The sequence below is a fragment of the Leptonotus elevatus genome, chromosome 1 (assembly GCF_054856555.1).
Source record: "Leptonotus elevatus isolate MCC_2025b chromosome 1, RoL_Lele_1.0, whole genome shotgun sequence".
In the NCBI taxonomy this organism is placed as follows: domain Eukaryota; kingdom Metazoa; phylum Chordata; class Actinopteri; order Syngnathiformes; family Syngnathidae; genus Leptonotus; species Leptonotus elevatus.
The window spans coordinates 32,323,717-32,344,878 of record NC_141239.1 but is presented as its reverse complement, the minus strand read 5'-3'; the positions used below and the strand labels follow the sequence as shown (position 1 = coordinate 32,344,878).

General features: G+C 40.6%; 5 protein-coding genes across 5 annotated transcripts; 1 reads left to right on the top strand and 4 right to left on the bottom strand.

Annotated features, from left to right (window-relative positions):
• Positions 1-132: 132 nt before the first annotated feature.
• LOC147181722 (large ribosomal subunit protein uL3-like) lies at positions 133-5,257 on the bottom strand. Its single transcript, XM_086076912.1, has 10 exons — positions 5,122-5,257; positions 4,792-4,984; positions 3,723-3,891; positions 3,513-3,648; positions 2,847-3,033; positions 1,781-1,941; positions 1,603-1,704; positions 524-619; positions 333-452; positions 133-243 (listed from the first exon to the last, which is right to left on the bottom strand). Exons 1-10 carry the CDS (start codon positions 5,122-5,124, stop codon positions 184-186), a joined length of 1,227 nt encoding a protein of 408 aa, XP_085933038.1. The 5' UTR covers positions 5,125-5,257; the 3' UTR covers positions 133-183.
• A 2,490-nt stretch (positions 5,258-7,747) lies between these two features.
• ndufb10 (NADH:ubiquinone oxidoreductase subunit B10) lies at positions 7,748-9,413 on the top strand. Its single transcript, XM_086092715.1, has 4 exons — positions 7,748-7,970; positions 8,715-8,853; positions 9,022-9,161; positions 9,269-9,413. Exons 1-4 carry the CDS (start codon positions 7,823-7,825, stop codon positions 9,358-9,360), a joined length of 519 nt encoding a protein of 172 aa, XP_085948841.1. The 5' UTR covers positions 7,748-7,822; the 3' UTR covers positions 9,361-9,413.
• Positions 9,414-10,779: 1,366 nt separating this feature from the next.
• Positions 10,780-14,500, bottom strand: rps2 (ribosomal protein S2). Its single transcript, XM_086092700.1, has 7 exons — positions 14,410-14,500; positions 13,981-14,118; positions 13,802-13,891; positions 12,475-12,582; positions 12,062-12,395; positions 11,006-11,097; positions 10,780-10,914 (listed from the first exon to the last, which is right to left on the bottom strand). Exons 2-7 carry the CDS (start codon positions 14,113-14,115, stop codon positions 10,828-10,830), a joined length of 846 nt encoding a protein of 281 aa, XP_085948826.1. The 5' UTR covers positions 14,116-14,118; positions 14,410-14,500; the 3' UTR covers positions 10,780-10,827.
• Positions 14,501-15,631: 1,131 nt separating this feature from the next.
• On the bottom strand, positions 15,632-18,271 carry rnf151 (ring finger protein 151). Its single transcript, XM_086087680.1, has 4 exons — positions 18,180-18,271; positions 17,454-17,623; positions 17,284-17,380; positions 15,632-16,213 (listed from the first exon to the last, which is right to left on the bottom strand). The coding sequence occupies exons 1-4, from the start codon at positions 18,210-18,212 to the stop codon at positions 15,752-15,754; spliced, it is 762 nt and encodes a 253-aa protein (XP_085943806.1). The 5' UTR covers positions 18,213-18,271; the 3' UTR covers positions 15,632-15,751.
• A 585-nt stretch (positions 18,272-18,856) lies between these two features.
• Positions 18,857-21,118, bottom strand: LOC147181718 (uncharacterized). The gene is made up of 3 exons (XM_086092685.1): positions 20,920-21,118; positions 20,628-20,855; positions 18,857-20,511 (listed from the first exon to the last, which is right to left on the bottom strand). Exons 1-3 carry the CDS (start codon positions 21,047-21,049, stop codon positions 20,285-20,287), a joined length of 585 nt encoding a protein of 194 aa, XP_085948811.1. The 5' UTR covers positions 21,050-21,118; the 3' UTR covers positions 18,857-20,284.
• Between the last annotated feature and the right edge of the window lie 44 nt (positions 21,119-21,162).

Here is a 21,162-nt window from a genome sequence, read left to right as displayed (position 1 = left end):
TTACTGGAAAGTTTTGTAATTGTTAGTCCTGCATGCCCAAACCAAATTGTTGATAATGTAATGTAAAGTGACTCCTGTTGGTTCAATAAAAAATGTTTAAAACCTTTATTTGTATTTTTAATTGATACATTTCCCCTTCCTTCCAGTAAACTCTGCTTCATCCTGGAAAATACTCCAAATGTTTTACATCTCCTCAGGTTGAGGCTCTGGTAACATTTTGAATGCATCCTTCTTTTGTGGACCCTGCAGGTAAACCACAGGTCAGAAATCAGAACCAATGGGAGCAAAGGAAGAAATCAACATGGTTGTATCATTAGGGAAAAGTTGCTGACCATAAAAGCTCTTTTCTCCTGCGCGGTCTGGAAGCGACCGTGACCAAACTTGGATGTGGTGTCAATGTACTTGAGCTCGATGGCTTCCAATGATTTGCGAGACGAGTGCACTAGCAATGACTTGGAAGGAAGATGGTTATCAATTTCATATATGGAGTGCAGATGAAAGCCATTAAAAAGGTGAGACGTACCTTTCGGAGGGTGAGGGCACGTTTCTTAGCACCGATTACACAACCCTTCACCATGACAAAATCATTATTCACCTCGCCGTAGTGCGGAAAGCCTCCCTGCAGAAATTAAGACAGGAACAGATTGACAGAAGGAAAAATTGAAGAGAAAATTGGATATACTGTAAAACAAAACAAAATCTGAGAATATATAATCAGTTGATTACATATGTACAATGATGTCTTGACAATAGTGACGAAACAATTGAACTGCAGTTACACGATAGAAGCAGTTAAGTCTAATTGCAAGCAAAACATTGAGATAGTGAGCTTTGTATTGTGTCTGAACTTAACCCAACAAGCATCAGTTTAGCAGTTATTGAACAAATCTTGAAAAAGAGGCTTTACGCTGATTATTGCCAGGCAGATGCAGTTGAAGTTTGCTGTCTAAAGAAAATGAATACACATTTGTACTCAAAACAAAGCTTTTCATCGTGAAATTGAATTTAGCTCTCAACTCATCTATAAAGCACTTTAAAACAACCATCACTGCATACAGAGTGCTGTATATGGAATAGAAATCATGCATGCAGTAAAGACAGGTGAAACAAAATAACACAAAAGTAGTAGGTAAGTAGGTTGAGTATATCAGGAAATAAAATGAATAACATAACACATAATAAATACGGCAGACACCATAAAACACTACTGAAGTAAATTTTAAAAATGTTTTTAAAAATGCCAGAAACGGTTTTATTTTTACATTCTACTGGAGGCTATGTTTTTATAAAGCTCAATATTCTAGAGTTCTAGTTGTCTGATTAAAAATTATTATTTTTTTAGTTTTTTGGGGCAGGCTGAAACAGATGAATGGCATTTCCATTCATTTCAATGGGAAAACATCATTTGAGATATAAAAGTTGTATTGCCAGCATGGTCACAATCAGGGTTTTAAGATATCAGCATGGCCAAGGAACAAATTAAACTCGTATTTCAAGACACCACTGTATATGGTTTCACAGTCGTAACGGTCCTCTGAGGGAACCCACTGGCGAAATTGAGCTTGACGCCCCAGCTGATCTACAGTCTGGAAATGTAAATACCATGGGAGAAATGGTCTTCTGGCTGACGTCATAGTTCGTGGAAGCATTATTCCGGATCACCTTTCCATCCTGCATATGAACGCCCCTACCGATTCGATAAATCTGAGGACAGCAGGAGACAAAACTTTATCATTACGTCAAATGATTCCAGCGTTTTGGTCATAGGCGCAAAGCAGACCTTTTTGTTGATCTCAGTACGGTGGTGAAAGCCCTTTTGACCAGCCCGTGCTATGCTGAACGCCACTCGAGCTGGATGCCATGCTCCGATGCACGCCACCTTGCGCAGACCCTTGTGAGTTTTCCTGGGAAGCTTCTTTGTGTGCCAGCGGCTTGTCACACCTATCAGTGATCAATGAGTTTATAGACCTTTTTTTGGAAACAATAGGCACCAGGGTGGTAGAACTGAAATATATCTTTTTTTTTTCTAACTATGTCTGAATTTCCACCAGATCTATTTTTTAATCAATTTACCACTTGATCCCCTATCAGCTAACTAACACTATCCAATCAGATGCTAGCCTACTTTAGGTAAATGCAAGTGAATGACGGAGAGCAGCAGATTTGACACATCAATTTAGATACTTAAAAACAAAACGTATGAATGTAAATAATAATTCTGGAAACATAATTGTACAAGTAAATATACATTTGAACAAATTTACTTAAATGCTTGATCGTCCGGATGTGGACCTTCGCAAAGTGAGGCGTCTTTGTCGCTGGCCAGTGACCGTACACAACGCTTTAAAGAGTGAATGCTTAACATCATATGGTTAATCTATGCTAAAGCAATTACTATCTCCTTATTTGGAAACCCGACCGAAAAGTATTGGCACAAACAGTCGAATAGTACGCTACGTGTATTTCTCGTAAGTTTTTTTTTTTTCTCTCGCAAATCTGCCATAAAGTGGCAAAGTTGCCACTTTATAAACTCGCAAATTTGCCACTTTGTAACGTAACAAACTCGTAAATTTGCAAGTTTATAAAGTGGCAAATTTGCGTGTTTATTAAGTGGCAAATTTGCGAGTTTTTTTTCTCGGAATATTGCCCCCGCCCTCTAATTTTTTTTTTTTTATATGTGGCCCTAATACGCCGTCGTACAAACTATAGTGGTAGAGGAGGCAAAAAAACAAAATCATCATTCAAGCCATTTCTCCTGTGAGGCCAATTGTTAAAGCTTCTGCCACCCGGAAGTGCATGTGACATCATGGTGAAATATTTGTTTTTCTGGATGACTGGCGTCTAACCTTTAAAGCCGTGACCCTTTGTGACTCCAATGATATCAATCAACTCATCCTGCTGGAAAACAGCAGACACGGGCACAGCTTTCTCCAGACGCTCCTTTGCCCAGTCCACCTTTTCCGAAATGCTGCCCCCGTTTAACTGCACCTCCAAGACGTGAGCCTTCTTCTGCTTTATGGGCAGCAATCGCATCTGAAAATGAGTTAGAAGACCAGTGAAGTAGAATGTAGAACTGTGTAGTGAGAAGTAAGACACGCTTCATCTCACAGGGTCACGTTTGAACTCGCCGTGATCAGATCATGAGATCACATCACTTCTTAGAAGTGCATATTGATCGTGTTACCAAGCTGAAACTTTCGCACACTGTTATAAATGGTCTTGGCTTACCACCTTCACCTTGTTGGCTGCCAAAATCAAGGTTTTCCCCTGGCAAAGTCTGGCAAGTTCTGCTCTAAAAAGTATTTTTAAACTTGTCATTTGAAACAGCAGGCGCTCACGCGGACAGACTTGGTTTGCACAAAGTAGCTGGGAGGGAGATGTGACATCGAATCCCTCTATTGCATGTGGTCAGGTGGATGTTGCCCTTTTGCCACAGTGAAATCTACATGTTGCTTTTAGAGAAGTCATCTACATGGTTATCATCTAAAGGTTGTCCGGAAACATTGTCTTACCTGAGAGTGAACAATAACCCGAATGACTGAACAATATTTTTTCATCAGAGTAAAATCCTTGTCCAGCGATTTCTTTCCTGCCTCGTCTTGCCACTTTTTACTGTATTTAGTGAAGGCCTTCTTCTTGCTCTTGTGCCTGAAACGAATGAAAGCATGCACGGGGTTGTGCAGGTGTATTGTACCTAATTTTCCGGCGGTAACATCACACACCAGTTTTTGTAGAATTTGCGCTTGCACTCGTCACTGAGATGCTCAGCAAAAATGGTCTTGAGGGAACGTAGACCCCGCACGGTGCGGATGTAGCCCACCACTCCGACCACAATGAGTGGGGGGGTCTCAATGATGGTAACCGCCTCTACTTCTTCCCGCTTAGTTTGCTCTGTGGAGTAAATAGAAATGAGGCACTCATGGTGCCAGGGCTCCTTCAAGTGGCACGTGAAAGAATCACTGCCCAAGTACAGTTCAATTGTATTTAACTTTTTAGTACAATCCTTTTGCATGCTTTTATGATTGTATGTATTTTTGCATCAAAAACGTTTTAACTTTTTTTTTTTTTGAGTCCAGTACTGAATGAGTACTAGTCTAAACACGACATTCTGGTTGATATTGTCTTTGTGCAACATGAGTTAAGCGGCCATTTTGCCAGTTGGTGTTGACAGAAAATGACATCACAGTTGCTCAGGGCGAAGGTAACAACAAATCACTGCTCACTAACATCACATGACCAAACGCCGATAACAGGTGAGCCGTGATTGGTCGTTACCTGAGCAACTGATATTATTTTCACTCGACAGCATGTGACAAAATGGCCGCCCCCTGAGATGAGTAAAAAAACTGGTGTTTTTTTACTACTTAGTTCATGTTCCACAAACGCAATATCAATCAGAATGCCGTGTTTACACTAGTGGGGGAGCATAGAACACGTAAATAAATATTTTGAGTTAGCTATTCCTTTCGATGTCAATTTAGCTGTAGGTGATGGCATCGGCCGAGGTACATGATCGCTGATGGAAGGAGACAAGATGAAGAGGGGGACAATGAGGAGAAGGGCCCTACAGTCTTCGCCTGGAGCCAAGCCAGTCGCACACTCCATTCTAAGAGCCTTAGTTTTGAACTTTGAATAAATCTACACACCCCTGTTCAAATGCCAGTTTTAGTGATAAGTAAGGGGATTGGTGGATCGTAGCTACGCTAGGAGGTAAATTCAAAATAATGCACGTTTGTAAATTGTTGCTCCTAACAAATATTCCACATGCTCCACTGCACTTTATGTACATACTGAGACCAACGCGGTGCACCTCTCTGAGGGTGTGGGTCATGCCAGCCTTGTATCCCAAGAAGGCGGTGAGGTGCACAGGCTTGCTGGGATCATCTTTAGGCCATGTACGCACTCTGCCTCTGAGCCTCTTGCTACGTTTGCGAGGGAGAAAGCCCAAATGTCCATGGCGCGGTGCGTGAAATTTGCGATGTGACTAGAGAGGGCATTAGCCAAAGCCAACACATGCACGTCAATATAGATTTCAGACATTAATATAAAGAGCCAGAATCTCAGATGAATACAAAAAGACACATTAAAGAAGAATAGAATCGCAACACAAAGACCACTGACCATGTCTGCACACGCTGACCAGGCGAGAGCTACAAAAAAGACCCTGACGTAGAAGACGCACAGTGTGAGGCTCTAATTTGGTGTCTGACCCCACTCGGGAGCCGTGTTTGCCAAAGTGCAAAAGACGGGAGGAGTGGGCACTCCGAAGTTTAAGCTGGTGTCAAGTCTAGTAGAGAGGAACCATTTAGCCAAGAATGGAGTGGGGAGGAGGAAGGATTTCATTGTCAGGTGACCAAGTTCATCTTAGTTAAACACATACAAATCATAAGGAGGAGAGCCCAAGTCAGTGAGTTGTAACATCGGTTAGTTACATTGGTTGACTAACTTGACTTGGTAAATTAAGGTGCATGGCTACAAACGAACAACACCAGATAAGTGCATTTCACCAAAACAGTTTGAACTTCATTTGAAATATGAAAATCGGAGCAACTATATGCCCAACTATATAGGCTTGTTGCATATCAAAATTGCAACAACTTATTCAAAAGGGTAGATATTTATAACCAATTTTCCAAAGACAACCAAACAACATGTTTTCCTGGTATACAATAGTGTCTTTTTGTTCCCTATAAAATGAAAACAAGTCAACATTAAATTGAAACCATGTGCATGCGGTCAGGGCAGGCAGGGATCCCTGCATGTGAAGAATAAACAAAACAAAACAAAAAAACAATAAAGATTACATTAAATTGTTTTCCATTTTAGTCTGTGCTTTACATTCATTTTATTTTTTCAATCCAATAATGTCAATGATTTCACCACTAAAATAGCTGAATTGGCATATTTCCTGTTCAAATGCATGCGTGAGAAGGGATCAGCAACTGCAGGAGGCATTCCTCCCTGTGTGACCAAGCACATATTAATACGCCGGCAGTTATGTGGCACGTGCCCTCACACAACAGAAGAGACATTTATTTTTCTCCTTATGTTTTATCACATTTGTACTGCACATGCTCATGTTCAACAGTCTGTCTGTTATATTCAATGAATGTGTGTGTGACATATTTAGTCTTTCTCCTCAGCCAGAAAAGCAAATGAAAAGATTCGAGGGTCGAGTTCAGAAAGTATTGTGAGTCTATGCCAGCGGGTGGCAGTGCAAAGCTCCATTGGCGCGATGCGTTGAAAAAGCGCAGCACTCTTCCCAATCATTCTTCAAACCGCTTATCCTCACCAGCGTCGCGGGCGTGCTGGAGCCTATGCCAGCCGGCTCTGGGCGAGAGACAGAGTACGTAGAGATATGATACTAGAAACCTGATCTGGTTGCCAGACAATTGCAGGGCACAAAGAGACGAACAACCATCCACACTCACAATCACACCGAGGGACAATTTAAAGTGTTCAATTAATCTGCCATGCATGTCTTTGGAATGTGGGAGGAAACCGGAGAGCCCGGAGAAAACTCACGCAAGCACGGGGAGAACATGCAAACTCGACCCAGGAAGGCCGGATTTGATGCATCATAACATGTTATTGAAATTAAAATTATATGCACGATAATATTGGTGGTCGATAATTATCGGCAATTATCGACTAATTTGACGTCATACAAATAAACTAGATAATAAAGCAATTGTTGTAAGGAAATGTGTATTCAAGTTAATTTTGCAAACAATTATTGGCTTTCTTATCAGTTATCGACATCTGCACTTTCTACATTTATTTCATCAAGCTTAAATCTCATCCAATGTATTGCAACATCTTTCATCCACAACATTTTTTCCAAAACCTAGCCGAAATTTTCAACATGTTATCAACAAATTTGGAATTTAGTACATTCAATTAAAATACCAAAGTAACAAATACTCCTGTAGGAATGCCCCCTTGCATTAAGCTGAACACATCCTGAATTTATTTATGTCATTTTGTCTTTTATGTTTATAAATTGTATTTTGTTGTTGTTGTTGTTGTTGTTGTTGTTGTTGTTGTTGTTGTTGTTGTTGTTGTTGTTGTTGTTGTTGTTGTTGTTGTTGTTGTTGTTGTTGTTGTTGTTGTTGTTGTTGTTAGCTTCTTCTGTAGCTTCTGCTCTCTTTTGCAGGTATGTTGACATTTTATGGCAACTGATGCCATTTTTGTAAAGCAGTGATTCTTAACCAGTGTGTCAGGGCACATTAGTGTGGCATGACCGTGAGATATCATCAGGTGTGCCGCGCGAAAGAGTTAAGATTTTTTTCTTCTTTGTTTTCTCTTATGAATAAACAAATAATTTATCTATGCCAACCACGTATATTAACAGGCAGAACAATCAAATGTTCTCCACTAGGTGACTAAAGGTACAGTACATATTTAATCCGTTTATCCACTTTTTATGAGTCATTTTGCTGAGTGGTGTGCCATGACGGTTTTTTTTTTACAATGTGAAAAAGTTTGAGCTGTTTTTTTTTAAGGGTCTTTGTTGACATCTGTTGGCAGCTCAATGTATAGCATCTTCAACTCTGAACTTTACTCTTCGTCCTTCCTGTTTGGACAAATATATTATTTTAAATTCTAAATAAAAAAATATATATATACATTTTTAAAAAAACGCTACGTCTACTGTTTTAAAAGACCAAAACTAAACTATCATTAGCCAATACGTGTGAATAAAAATGTTTTTGACTGACCTCCAGTTTGCCATTACGTTGTCCTGAATGCGCATGCGCTACCTCGAGAGGAGAACCGTCGAGGTCGAGGATTTCTTCTGCGTCCATTCAAGGCAAGCAAAATGCCGTCCGACTTTAATAAGGATGCATATCCAAAGCCTCCTCAGAGGACCCCAGTTGTGAATAAACTGACGGATCTGCCAAACCCGGCCGAGATTTTGAAGAACGTCTTCTATTACTCTGTGGACCTGCCTGTCACCACATTTAAAGGTAAGCGAAGCTAACACAGCTAGCTGACTGCTAGCACAACAACACGGCTACTGATGCCGGAAAATGACGGGAACTATGAATATATATATATATATATTTTAGGTGCATCTACATTGTAAAATGTGTCACGAATTACAATTGTGTTACGGTTTAACTGGAGCGAGTGCCTTTTAATGTTTAGGCTGTGTTCTGAATCACCACGCCGTTTTGTCGTATGTATAAACAGTATCCTACAATGCATCTTGAAAAGCATTGTATATGTGCATATTACATATAAGAACAGTTTTTAAAACACTATGGTTGTGGCTTTTGTAAAAGTCACACTAAACGGAGCAGGTATGTTCCAAATAACAGAAAATTAGCCAGGGATTTTCACATAAAAGCATTTGTGTCTTTCGTAAATGTGAGGGCGTTCAAGAAAGAAACAAATGGGTTTCACCTTCGAAAATTAACAATGTAAGCAGGGGGAAAATCACCAACGACAAGAATACTATACAAGCCAAATAGTCATTTATATCGCATCTAACGAGTCCAAACAAGAAAAATATTTATTGGAAAACCTTAGGGTAAAGCTAGTCAATCAGCCCATGAGGCTTCAGAACACCTACCATTCAACAAAACAACAAAAACAGACGGGCAGTAGTTCCTACTTTGCAATTATTTGTTTCAGTACCAAAATGCAATCACACACATACCCTCCCTTGTTTTTAAACATCCTTCAAATGTGCTTTCTTCTCTTTTTAGGAATTATCGACAGCATTCAGTCCAGAAACAAGCTGGTCTACTACCACCAGAAGTTCCGCCGCGTTCCCGACCTGACCGAGTGCCAAGAGGGGGATTACCTGTGCTACTATGAGGCCGAAATGCAGTTTAGGAGAGACTTGTGAGATGATTTCTTGCGTTCAATCAAAATTGACATTTGGTACACTCACACTCACACAAGCTGATTTAGATCCCATTTCAACAGCGGTATTAAAAATTCTTCTTTAAATGCTCAATTATGACTGGTACCATCAATACATGAACTGTTATTATTGTTGTCATATCTCAGCAAGGTGGACAAGGAGATTCTGAAGATAATGCAGGAACGTATGGGGGCCTGCCAACAGAGAGAAGGCAACAGCTTTGATCAGAACTGTACTAAGGAGGTAGAGAAGTTCAACGAGGTTGCTGAGAACTTCCAGTTACGCTGTAAGTTTTTCATTTTATAACTCCACTTTCACTAACACTTTTCCTTAACTACATTCAATGAAGATTTTTTACCTTGAGAATCATTTCATGTGCGTGTCTTGGCCCAGATATGGACCTTGGAGCATATGCCAATGCCAAGAAATGTCTGATGAAGCAAAAGGAGAGGATGATTGAAGCAGCTCAGGCTCAGAATGCTTAACAGTCCTCTTTTCCATCATGTGTAATTGTTGTAAAATAAAGAGCTTAAATCAACGTTGTAGTCTGTTTTCTTTTTACCACTTCAAAATCATGACAAATACCAAACTATTTGCTTCATTTATTAACAAAGCTGTGATGTTCATTTCTCAAATCAACTCATTGACAGAATGTTCTTAGCATGTTAAGTCCAAGAATGTAAAGTTTGGACGGCCCTATTATACTGTAGTACAATGGTCACCAACGATCAACATGGGCCCCACAGACACCACGGACCGTCAAAGTAAACCATAGGCTCGTCAGCGATCATACGTTGTGATTTCATAGCAATGTTGTGGATGTGATCATTTGAAAATGTGAAAACTTGCAGAAGTACACGAGCAGTCTTTACATACTTGTAGGCATCATTGGCATATTAAAGTATTTGTCTAAATTTGGCATTTTAGAAGTGTCTCTCAAACGGATGCAAACTGCTGGACATGTTTGTGCAAATTTCTTTCACACCGTGTATGTATAAATATATGCACACACACTTTGTAACTTGAGAGCATTTATTACTTTAGGTGGCATCTTATATTAATCTCCGCACTGTTACATGTATTCATATTCAGTTATACTTTTATCTTTGACTGTATTTAAAGTTGCTCAAGAAATTAGCCGAAAATTTATTTAAAACAATTTATGATTCAAACATCTTAAAATGAGACGATTAACACCTTTGCTGTTCACAATGGGTGATTTGGGTTTGAATTTCTCGCCCTCTCTCTGTGGGTGTGATGTAATGCGTGCATTGTCTATAAGAAGGGAGTGTGCGGTTTCTTTTTTAAGCCACACGTGGCTAGCCTGGCAATAGCCAGATTGATTTGTGCTTCACTTGAGGGAGTTCTCCACAATATAAGTCTGGCACTGCTACGAGTTGATTTGCTCGGGAAAGGTGGGACATTCTGTAAAATACGTAAGAGCTGATTGGGACGATGCGGCATCTCGTAAAAGTTTGTTTTGACCAATTACGGCTAAGGATGAAAATTTCTTAATTCTCATCAAAGGGTGTGGGGGGGGGCACGAAGTTCCTATCGCTGTTTGTGAGGAAACGGTGAGTAATTCGGCGAGAATATAATTAATTGTAGCGTCCATTCGTCAATGTTAGGTTTATTTGCCCCGGCGTCTGTGCTGGCTTCCTGGTTTCGTCACAGCTGAGCTACATATCACGCCCCCAAACACAATGTCGCTCCGCAATTGGTCCAAACCACCAGTGGTTCGGATCGATGGAAATCTATGGGAGCGGTACAAGATGGATTCTCAGGAGTTTGTGAACTCTCAAATAGAATAAATCTTGCGAGAGCAAGGATAACACGCAGCAGTAGCGATTCAAATTTCTATTTCCTGCATTGATAATCTTTAATCTTAGTGACAGACAAGGACGTGATGTTTACCCAGAACTTTTATTTCAACAGTTTCGCTATACAAAAGTTTAGGTGGGAGTTGCCGCCGCCTGGACAGCTTGTCCTCTCTGCACCGACACTCTGGTGTGGGTCTTGGCCAGGTGGTCAGTGAACTCCTGGGGAGGGAGGAATAAATAAATTGGTCAGGATGAAAGATTTATTCACAACTTAAGAGTCAGCATTGAAACAAGTGTGATGTTTTCTGACCTGGTAGGGAGACTTGGTGAAGACAGTTTCCTTCCAAAGGTCAGGAGTCAGATAGCTGTAAGTCTTGGAGATGGCATCAAAGGTGGCCTTGGCTATAGGAGGGACAAGAATTCATTTCAAACATGATTTTTAAATGACGTTTCCCCTGCAGCAACTTGTTAGGAGAAAGTGTCGAGCGTCAGTAAGAATATCAGAAGAGACCACAGCGAGTCATTCTGCCATGAATTACATACACGCCCCTTTCTGTATCTCCGGTTAACGACAACCACACCATAGGCAGAGGTGAAGCTGAGCAGAGTAAGGAGAAAGCGGAACTCCAAGACAACCAACCCGAATATAAGTGTCCCAAATTACAGCGGTACCTCGACTTACAAGTAACCCAACATGTGAGTTTTTAGCTACAAGACATCGTTAGGCCAATTTTGTTGTGAGCAAGATTTAAGTCACAAGCGCTAGAATGTGGCACTGTATTGGTCAAACAAAGACAAAAATTATGTATTCATCTCTACCGCAACTATCTTATGAGTGTTCCTTAGCTTTATGCTAAAACACAATTCTAAACTCCATAGCTGTGCTGACAAAACTACCATCGACATTGTGGAAATTAAACATTACAAATATTTGAACACAAGCTGCAGCTATAACACATTACCCTCTGTAAAAAGCTAATGCAGCTTAGTTTTGACATTCTATTTCATTATCAAATATCAAATCTGTGACAAATGTTAAGTATACTACCTCCTGTTTGCCTAGGAGAACGTAATGATCAACACAATGCCCAACCATGAATGACGCGCCGTTTCATTCTGTACATCATTGTTATTACTGTATGGTTTTATAAAGTACAATACTATAGTGTGCCATTTTTTTTATTAAAAGAAAATGTTTTTCCCCAGGAACAGATTAATGGCATTTCTATTGATTTCAAATAGGAAAAAACATTTAAGATGAGTGTGGTCACTGAACAAATTAAACTTGCAAGTCAAGGTACCACTGTATATGGATGCTCACAGTTATCCTCAGCAACAAATGAGGATTCATTGTAGTTAAACTTACCGAAGTTGCCGAGTGTGGCAGTGCAGCCCCGAGCAGATGTGTAGCAGTCATCGATTCCGGCCATCGTGAGCAGCTTCTTGGGCACGGGAGCTGACACGATTCCGGTACCACGGGGCGCTGGGATGAGACGCACCAGCACGGAGCCGCACCGGCCCGTCACCTTGCAGGGCACCGTGTGGGGTTTGCCAATCTTGTTACCCCAGTAGCCCCTCCTGACGGGCACGATGGACAGCTTGGCCAGGATGATGGCGCCTCGGATGGCGGTCGCCACCTCTTTGGAGCACTTGACTCCCAGGCCCACGTGGCCGTTGTAGTCGCCGATGGCAACAAAGGCCTGTTAAGACAACAGATGCTCACATTAGCTCCACGGTGGCGTTTATAAAAACATCTCAAATGGGTGTGACAAGGCTCACCTTGAACCTGGTGCGCTGACCAGCCCTGGTCTGCTTCTGGACAGGCATGATCTTGAGCACCTCATCTTTAAGACCAGATCCCAAGAAGAAATCGATGATTTCCGACTCCTGTAAAGTTAAAAGAAAGGATGTTGTTTGCGACCGAAGCCTCCAGATAGCAACAATCTGGCTCCCTACCACACACGAGGCGACTAAGCCGAGCACATACAATATACAAACTTGCCGCAGCGGAAAAACGGCGACCTCTGTCGTTCTTATTGAAGAACCACATTTTGAGGTACTCGATGCACCGTACTCGCCCGATAGACCGATTATCGGCACCAATATTCAGCATTTTGAAGAATATTGGTATTGGCCTTTTTGAAGAAACACGTGGCCAAAAATTGAATAATTCAAAACCACTAAAAAAAATTCTGTTGACTTTGTAAGAGATGCTGTTGACCTGTTTTTGTTTGAAATTAAACTTAAGTAAAAATTAACCTTTCAGATATTTTGAAATGCTGTAGAAAACAACAGGGAGCTATTTGTTGAAGTTATTAATTTAACCAAGATATGTTAATGACCCTGAAAGGTCCTGAGACTTTTTGTTAGAATTTTATAATAAAGATAGATATTAACTAAGACTTAAAATAAATTTTTAAAAAAACTCCATGATTTTGCAAATCTTAAGTGTTTAATAAACATATACAGCAAAAAATTAGTTGGCGCCGTTTTTTGGGGGGTTTATTTTGACGCAGTAGTTCAGCGGTGTCCAAACTCGGTCCTCGAGGGCCAATGAACTGGATCGTTATCAGGCTTATGCAGAACTTGTGAGCTGATGAGCTCCACGACATGCGTCACTTTACTTTAAGTGCATTTACATTAGTGGGTCTCGAATGCAATACCCACAATGGGCAACCAAATAACTACATCTAAAGAGCTCAGGGGTCTCTAAAAACTACAAATCACCATTAAGAGAAGTTTTAAACAAATTTAAAATAAAAAAATAATGGTTGTAGTTTGCAGTGATGTAGAAATAGACTACATCATACTTAATTTGTCTTGTTTAATTCTGAGACATTAAAGGGCCTCTTAAAGATTGAGTGTTGCAAAAGGAGATTTTAAAATACATATGCAACCAAACAAAGTTTTGGCACCATAAACATTTTCTACACATTTGTGTCATCACTGGATGAATTGGCAAGCGTACCCAATTAAAAGACTGCATACACGTAGTATATATAATCTTACAAAGCCATAAAATACATTTTTAACTCCTTTTCTTACAGGTTAGTAAACACCAAAAAGTATCCGTTTATTTCATAAACTAACCTTACAAAGAACTTACCTTGATAGGCAGAGAGTACAGATATATCTCCTCCAGGGACTTGATCTTCATGTCCTTAACCAGGCGGCCCAGCTTGGTGACTGGCACCCACTAGAAGGTAAACGTTACATTAAAACATCTTCTTCGCGTGTAACAATGTAACTGGGTGCATTTAAACTAGTAAAATATGTTCTACTCACTTCCTTGTCCTCGGCCTTGCCTCCCCGGGCACCGCGGCCTCTTCCACGGCCTCTGCCGCGTCCACGTCCGCGACCGCGGCCGCCGGGGCCAAAACCTCCGCGAAAACCTCCCCTACCACCGGCGTCGTCCGCCATTTGCTGTGGAATACAAGGACATACATTACTTGAAACCTAAAAACAAATCAGTTCAGGACTACTTTGAAGTATTCGACATTTCATTGAATAAAGGACACGAGTTCCGCCGCCATATTCGGGAATAACGAAGACACAACTGTGTCAAAATGTATTACATAGCTCAATAATATCTTCAGTTTCACTAAGTAATATATGTTTCCGTTATATTCTCGCATCCAGTGATAAGATTGAGGGAAGGATGTGTAAGATTTAGGAGGATTGAGCGTTCAAATGTGTGCACTTGAGTGTACTTACGTGATCGTTTTTACAGGAAGAAGGCCGGGCTGAGGCCCCACCGGGTTTTATCCAAATGAAACATCGCGATATTTGGAAAGAAGCTCTCGTAACACACTGCCTCGTAGTGGCAACCTTTCGCTACAACAACTTTAAGAAGCTCCCAAAAGGACACATTTTGTTTGTATTTTACTTAACTAATTTTAAAAATGTGTTAAAAATATATAATTATTTTACATATTTGATCTGGGGTGGCAGAGAAGTATGTTAATGTGAAAGTGGTGCAGGACATGTGTGAGGACTGTAAAACAGTGATGAAGTGTGCTGTAGGTGTGACGGAGGAGTTCAAAGCGGAGGTGGGACTACATCAGGGATTAGCTCTGAGCCCCTTCTTGTTCGCTATGGTAATGGACAGGATGACAGACGATGAATTTCCATGGACTATGATGTTTGCAGATGACATTGTGATGATCTGTAGTGAGAGCAGGGGAACAGGTGGTGGAGAAGCTAGAGGCGTGGAGGTTTGCCCTCGAAAGGAGGGGAATGAAGGTCAGTGGTAGCAAGACGGAGTGTCTGTGTCTGAATGGGAGGGACCTAAGTGGAAGACTGAAGTTATTTGGAGAAGAGACCAAGAAGGTGGAGGAGTTAAAGTATTTAGGGTCAACAGCCCAGATCAATGGAGAGTGTGGAAAAGAAGTGATGACATTTTCCATTAGCTTAACTCAAAGATCTAAGACTATTTGTATTAAATAGCTTACAAATCAGCGTGAGCACTTCTCCATTTCTGAGATAACTCGTGTTATCAAAGGCAGGATCTATGTTGATTAGACAGCATGATTACTGCACAGGTGTGCCTTTGGCTCCCCATGATAAAAGGCCACTCTAGATGTGCAGTTTTATTGTCGAGCACAATGCCACAGATGTCGCAAGTTTTGAAGAAGTGTGCACGCTGACAGCAGGCATGTCATTATTATTAGTTATATCATAAAATAACTGACTGAAATCAATACCCTTTTTTTGTTTTGAATTTGTTTTGAATGTAAAAAGTGAGAACAAATCTGTTGCTATCTCTTAACTTTGAAAGCGATTCAAACATGTTTAAAAATAAATATTTTAGTGTCCAAACAAGACACATTTTTCAAAGCACATATTATATTTGCATGTGCCCCCCCCCCCAAAAAAATCAAATTCCATAACCAATAAACAATATTTGTTTGTTTATTAATACTTGTTTTATTTACAATATAAATATCTAAAAACAGCACAAAATGTTACAAATTCACTCAATATAATGTGATGATAAACCTACCTGTACATTCCAACACACAACATCAATGAAATGAGCACATTCTTCCCTCAGCTATCAGCCGTCACTGCTAAATCTCGTCCCTGTGGATCGGGAGCTGCCTTCTCCCAAGTCCTCCTCCACCTTGTGCAGCTCGTCCATCACCTGTAGACTCTCACATATCAGCCCGATTTGCCTCTTCATGTGCGCCATGGTGTTCTGCATCCTCCTCATCTTCCTCTGCAGGGCGGCAGCGATGGCCCCATGGTTTCTGCTCTTGGCCTGGTACTGCAACTTGAGCTGCATGTAGCAGTTGTGCTGAGCCCGCGTACGGTGGGACAGCACGGTACCACAGCCCATGTGGCACGGCTGGCGCCAATGCTCGCAGTGGCGAGCGTGGGTCTCCAAGTCGCGGCGGAGGAGCTGCGCCCGGCACCCAGGGTATGGGCAAGGGATGAGCTCAAACAAACAGTTCAAGCTGTGACAGTATTGCTCAGAGAGGGCGAATGTCGCTGCGCAGCCACGGATCTCGTTCTTACACTGTCAAAGACATCACATGATTGAATAATTTGATTTTTTCCCCCAATAAATTCCTTCTTAACATAATATTTCCATTTTTTCTGACTTCAAACACAATTTGTTGTTACAGACAATAAAATGCATTGCAGTTTTTTTACATTTGGTTTTCACTGAGGAAAATATCTTTCTATGATATTGTATTTTATAAAAATAGAATAATGACTTAATGTGAGGATACGCTGTTTGGAGAATGAACGATAGAATGTAAAAAATTCTGTGCGTCATGATTGATTCATTGCAGCTCCATCTGGTTTGTACAAGGTGGCCACCGGGGGGCAGTATAATACAGTCATGAAGACACAAACAAAGAAGGCTTTCACAACTACTTGTACTTTCCTGTGTGACCTTGAACGAACCTTGACAAAAATCAACATTTACTACCTTCGCCAACACTCGCCAACGTTCGCCCTCTCAGTAGCCTGGTTTACATGGAGCCATGTATTCCGATTAGAATTAATCCGAACGACCAAACTGCTCCATACAAACACCTCAATCGGAATGAAAAGGCTGAATCCGAATGGAATTTCATTGGTATATTCCTTTCGTCAATCCGATTGAGCGTCATGTATACACTTCATTCGTTTTTCACAGAGGATAATATACACAAAGTTTGTGTAACACAGAATTATCACAAGTCACGATAACTACACAACAAAATCAGGATTATCTTCACAAATTTGTCATCTTTTTCTTTGGCGTTGATAATGATTTTGTGACGTCCAAAGAGTTGAAGTATGGCTTTCTACATAATATGGTGCTCAAAATGCTTTACAATGTGTGATGTTCAGTCTATACCGCCTACAAAATTGTTGTTTATGTACTATTGTGTATTGAATGGTATAAAGGATTACTTAAACTGACATATGGTATACAGTATAGAAACGTAATTTATGCAAGTTATTTTGTAACACAGTGGAGAAAATAAATATGCTTGAATCTAAACCTCATTTAAACAACTTTCTCTAGTTAGTTTATGAGTGAATTACAGTAAATATGTGATATACAGCCTACTGTCTCTTTATAATGCCTACCTTTATCTTCATGCGTCCTATGGATTTGCAGAGTTTAAACATGACAAAGATCATGCACGCGTTAATCGGCTTTCGGCAGCAAGGGCAAGTCTCCTGTCTAACAAGGACAAAGTAACAGTGACTCAATAGCTGCGTTGAAACATTTGAAAGTACTCCATGTTTGGTTGTACCTCTTGAGCCACTGTAAAATGCATTTCTTGCAGAAGATGTGGTGGCATGCAGCTCGAACCGGGCACCGCAGCACCCCCTGGCATATGGTGCAGATGACATCATAGTCTGGGGTGTCCACAAACTGCTCCACGTCATAGCCGCCGCTCTGCGATGACACGTCTGTATCCGTCTGGAGAGTGCCGACACAACAGATTTGGTATGGGGCAAGATTTGTCTCCAAATTATTCACACAAATAAATTCTGGATTTTCGCATGTGTTTTTGTATTGTTTATTTTTTAATTATCGCATTGAAAAACTGAATTTGAGTTGTAAAATTTGACATTTAATTTATTAGTTTGGAATTGAAAGTACTGAAATTTGAAACCAAATGTAAGATTATTTAATTGGGCCTTAGGTTTCCCATCCCTTATCGACATTAGAAATCTTAGAATAAAAACTAGAGGGCAACATTTACTTTTCCATAAAGTCAGTTTGTTGACTGTCAAGTATCAGTGTTCTCCATTTAATTTAAGGACATGTACATTATACGTGTAGAATATGACTGTCACATCATCCTCACTTGATTACAAGTGCCTCTTAAACAAAAAAATTATGCAGAAAATCACACAAACATAAGTGGCTGTATTCAGAAAGAGAATTAAATTAAATCGACTTTATAACAGTGTTCATGATACCGTTTTTTGTTTTTGTTTTAAATTAAATGAACTATTCAGTGTGTACTCACCATATTGTCGTTTCCACTCGCTTGTGTTTCCATCCCAGGAGAGCAACTTCACTCCACATCGACCTCACGTCACGGCGCTGCGTTCACACCCGTGTTATCATGACAAAACACGCATACGTGAACATTCCTGACACAACATGAGGGAGGAACCGTGTGAGCCCGTGCATACAAATGACAACAGTGAGCAGTCAATGGGAGGCGAACCAGGCCTTCATTGCAGCGCGTCCTTTCCTTTCCCTGCTGATCTAGCAATCAAGAAATTTGTACGGGAAAGACGACCGTCATTTTGTGAGGTTTTTTCTTCTTCATTTTGTGAGTTTAGGAAGGGCCAAATTCCTCACCTGACTTTTAGTTACATATTCACAATGACACTCGAAGTGCATTAACAAATAAAACGACCAATTAATTCAGACCCTCCTTTACCCTACCACGTAAAAATTAATGAATAAATAAATAAATAAATAAATAAATAAATATAAGCTACCTGAGACTGACTGTCTGGATCTTAAAATACATTTTAAAAAAGAAGAAGTGGGAAATACTCATGACAACTGAATAATGATGTGTTGAAGTACCACTCGGATGTCGGAATTCTGTATGTTGTAATGCAAAAATAATTCTGCAACGTTGTAGTAATCGGACAAACAGGGCACCTGGCCCAAGGCATAAGCGAACTGTAAGAATAAGAAGCTTTATTGCCATTGTAAAATACAACACAATTTCGTTTAGTTGTATCTCAACAGCAAGTCACAACAAAATACATAATTAACCCGAAAAAATAGTAATACAACAAACAAATAAATAAATAATTGTAAAAGAGGCAATAAAGTGCAGATTCAGTGTGCATACTGTACATGTAATATTGTCCGTTGAGCTGAGGGGTAGTTAGCTATGTGTATATTCTGATATGGGGGGATATCACGATCCCTGCCTGCAGTCTCTTCACAGCTATGGGGAAGAAACTGTTCTGCAGCCTGTTGGCTCTCATGACTCTGAGTGTACCGGGAAGTTGGAGCCGGCTCGAGTAGATCTCCTCCCGGACATCTAACCACTGCCATTTCTGGAAAGACTTGCTGGCAACAACTCAACAAGAAGACACTTGATGTAACTTCACACACTTCTTTGCAGATGAGGGAACGGTACAATGGCAAGACAACGTGTAATGCACAAGCACACCAATACAGCTCTTTTCAGAACCATGTTGTTTATGGCAGTGTTTCTCAACCCTAGACCTTGGGGCACACTATCCAGCCTGTTTGCCATGTCTCCCTAGTCCAACGCAGGTGAGGATCATGATCAGGCTTCTCTAGAGCTCGCCGGTGAACTGTCATTGGAATCAGCTGTGTTGGACTAGGGAGACATGGAAAATAGGCTGGATAGTTTGCCCCGAGGACCAGGGTTGAAAAACACTGGTGTATGGAGTTACTTGAGCACGCTTCATCATTGAGTCTACCCGTGATAATTTGTACAAATTGTACCCATGACAAACTGTACAAATTGTACCCATGACAAACTGTACTTAAGTATTTGAGGCTGCAAGCTGTAAAATATATGGACCAATTTACTGGACAAGCAAACACAACTCCGGTCCTCGAGAGCTTGTTTTCCATGTTTCTCTCCACTAACACACCTGATTCATGATCAGGATCAGGATCAGGCTTATGCAAAGCTAGCTGATGAGGTGTTCATTGGATTCAGCTGCGCACAAATTAGCGCAGACAAAATATTCTGTACACCTGAATATTTTGAGATGTTGAATTTGATTATATTATATGCTAAAATAATTCAGTGTTAGAAATTCAAATTCAAACTCACATGGCAGATTTACTTCCATAACCTACACACAACAGTTAACAATGTTTAGAAACAAAGAAGAGAAAACCAAAGTATATTGCAAAAAATATTTTTTGTTTTAAATACAAAAACATATATTGCAACATTACACATTAATAGAAAAACGTTAAAAACAGAAAATTAATGTTTCATGGCAACAACATGAATCTGAAGAGGTCCACTAACTACTAACAAAGCCTGGTGCCTTCCCTGCAAACATTGTCCATCACCCAGACATTTGTTCAAAGCGCTCCAAATGTACCTTTACATGGCTATATGGCTTCGTAAATTAATTTATGAATTTCAAATTTGATACGTTCCTTCTGCTGGGGTGGCAATCGTTGCAGAGAAGGAACCAGGCTACTAAGAAACAGCTCATCCCTTGAGGGTATCGGGGCTGGAGCAGAGGAGGCATGCTGCTTCAAATGAAGAAATAGTTGCTCCTGTATCTTCATATCCTTCTCACACACTGCAGCTCTGCTTTTATGTCTCTTCTTTCCTGTATGAAATAGAAACGACATTTGTGATACAAATCAGTTTGTAAGCTTACATATTTTAAAATCAGAGCACGAAGTGTGGGATACAGTAGTTCTGTAGTCATGGAGAAAAACATACCATTCTCTGAATCCTCTTTTTCTTGTGGCATTCCTGCTGCTTCATCTTCTGCGGTCACATTTTCGTCACCCCATTGCTCCATGTTGCCCCTCGCCTCTCTCCTGGTCACGAAGGGATCAAGAAAAGATAGGGCCCGAGTGTACATCCACTTGTTCGTCCCTTGTTCCTTCTTTCTTTGCTTTAGGTAAGTGTCTCTTAGGCTCTTCCATTTTCTGCGGCTTTTCTCCACTAAAAAGTATGAACATCGCAGGTAATCAAGTCAGACAAACAGTGTGTTGACAAAGATACTTACCAGATATGCCAACTTCCTTGCTCACCGTGATCCAGGCCAACTTTCTTTTCGCAATGTCCCTATAATCGCAGCAGGAGGTATCATAAAGTTCCGGGTGCTCAGAAACAGCGGCGATAATTTTATTCTCCATTATAACCCCTTACAACTCCACCACGATCTTGGTTTTGGGCCAGGGGCTGTCGCGCAATATGACGTAGTTACCATTCCGACCAAATGAGTCGCGTGTCGTCTGATGACGTACAA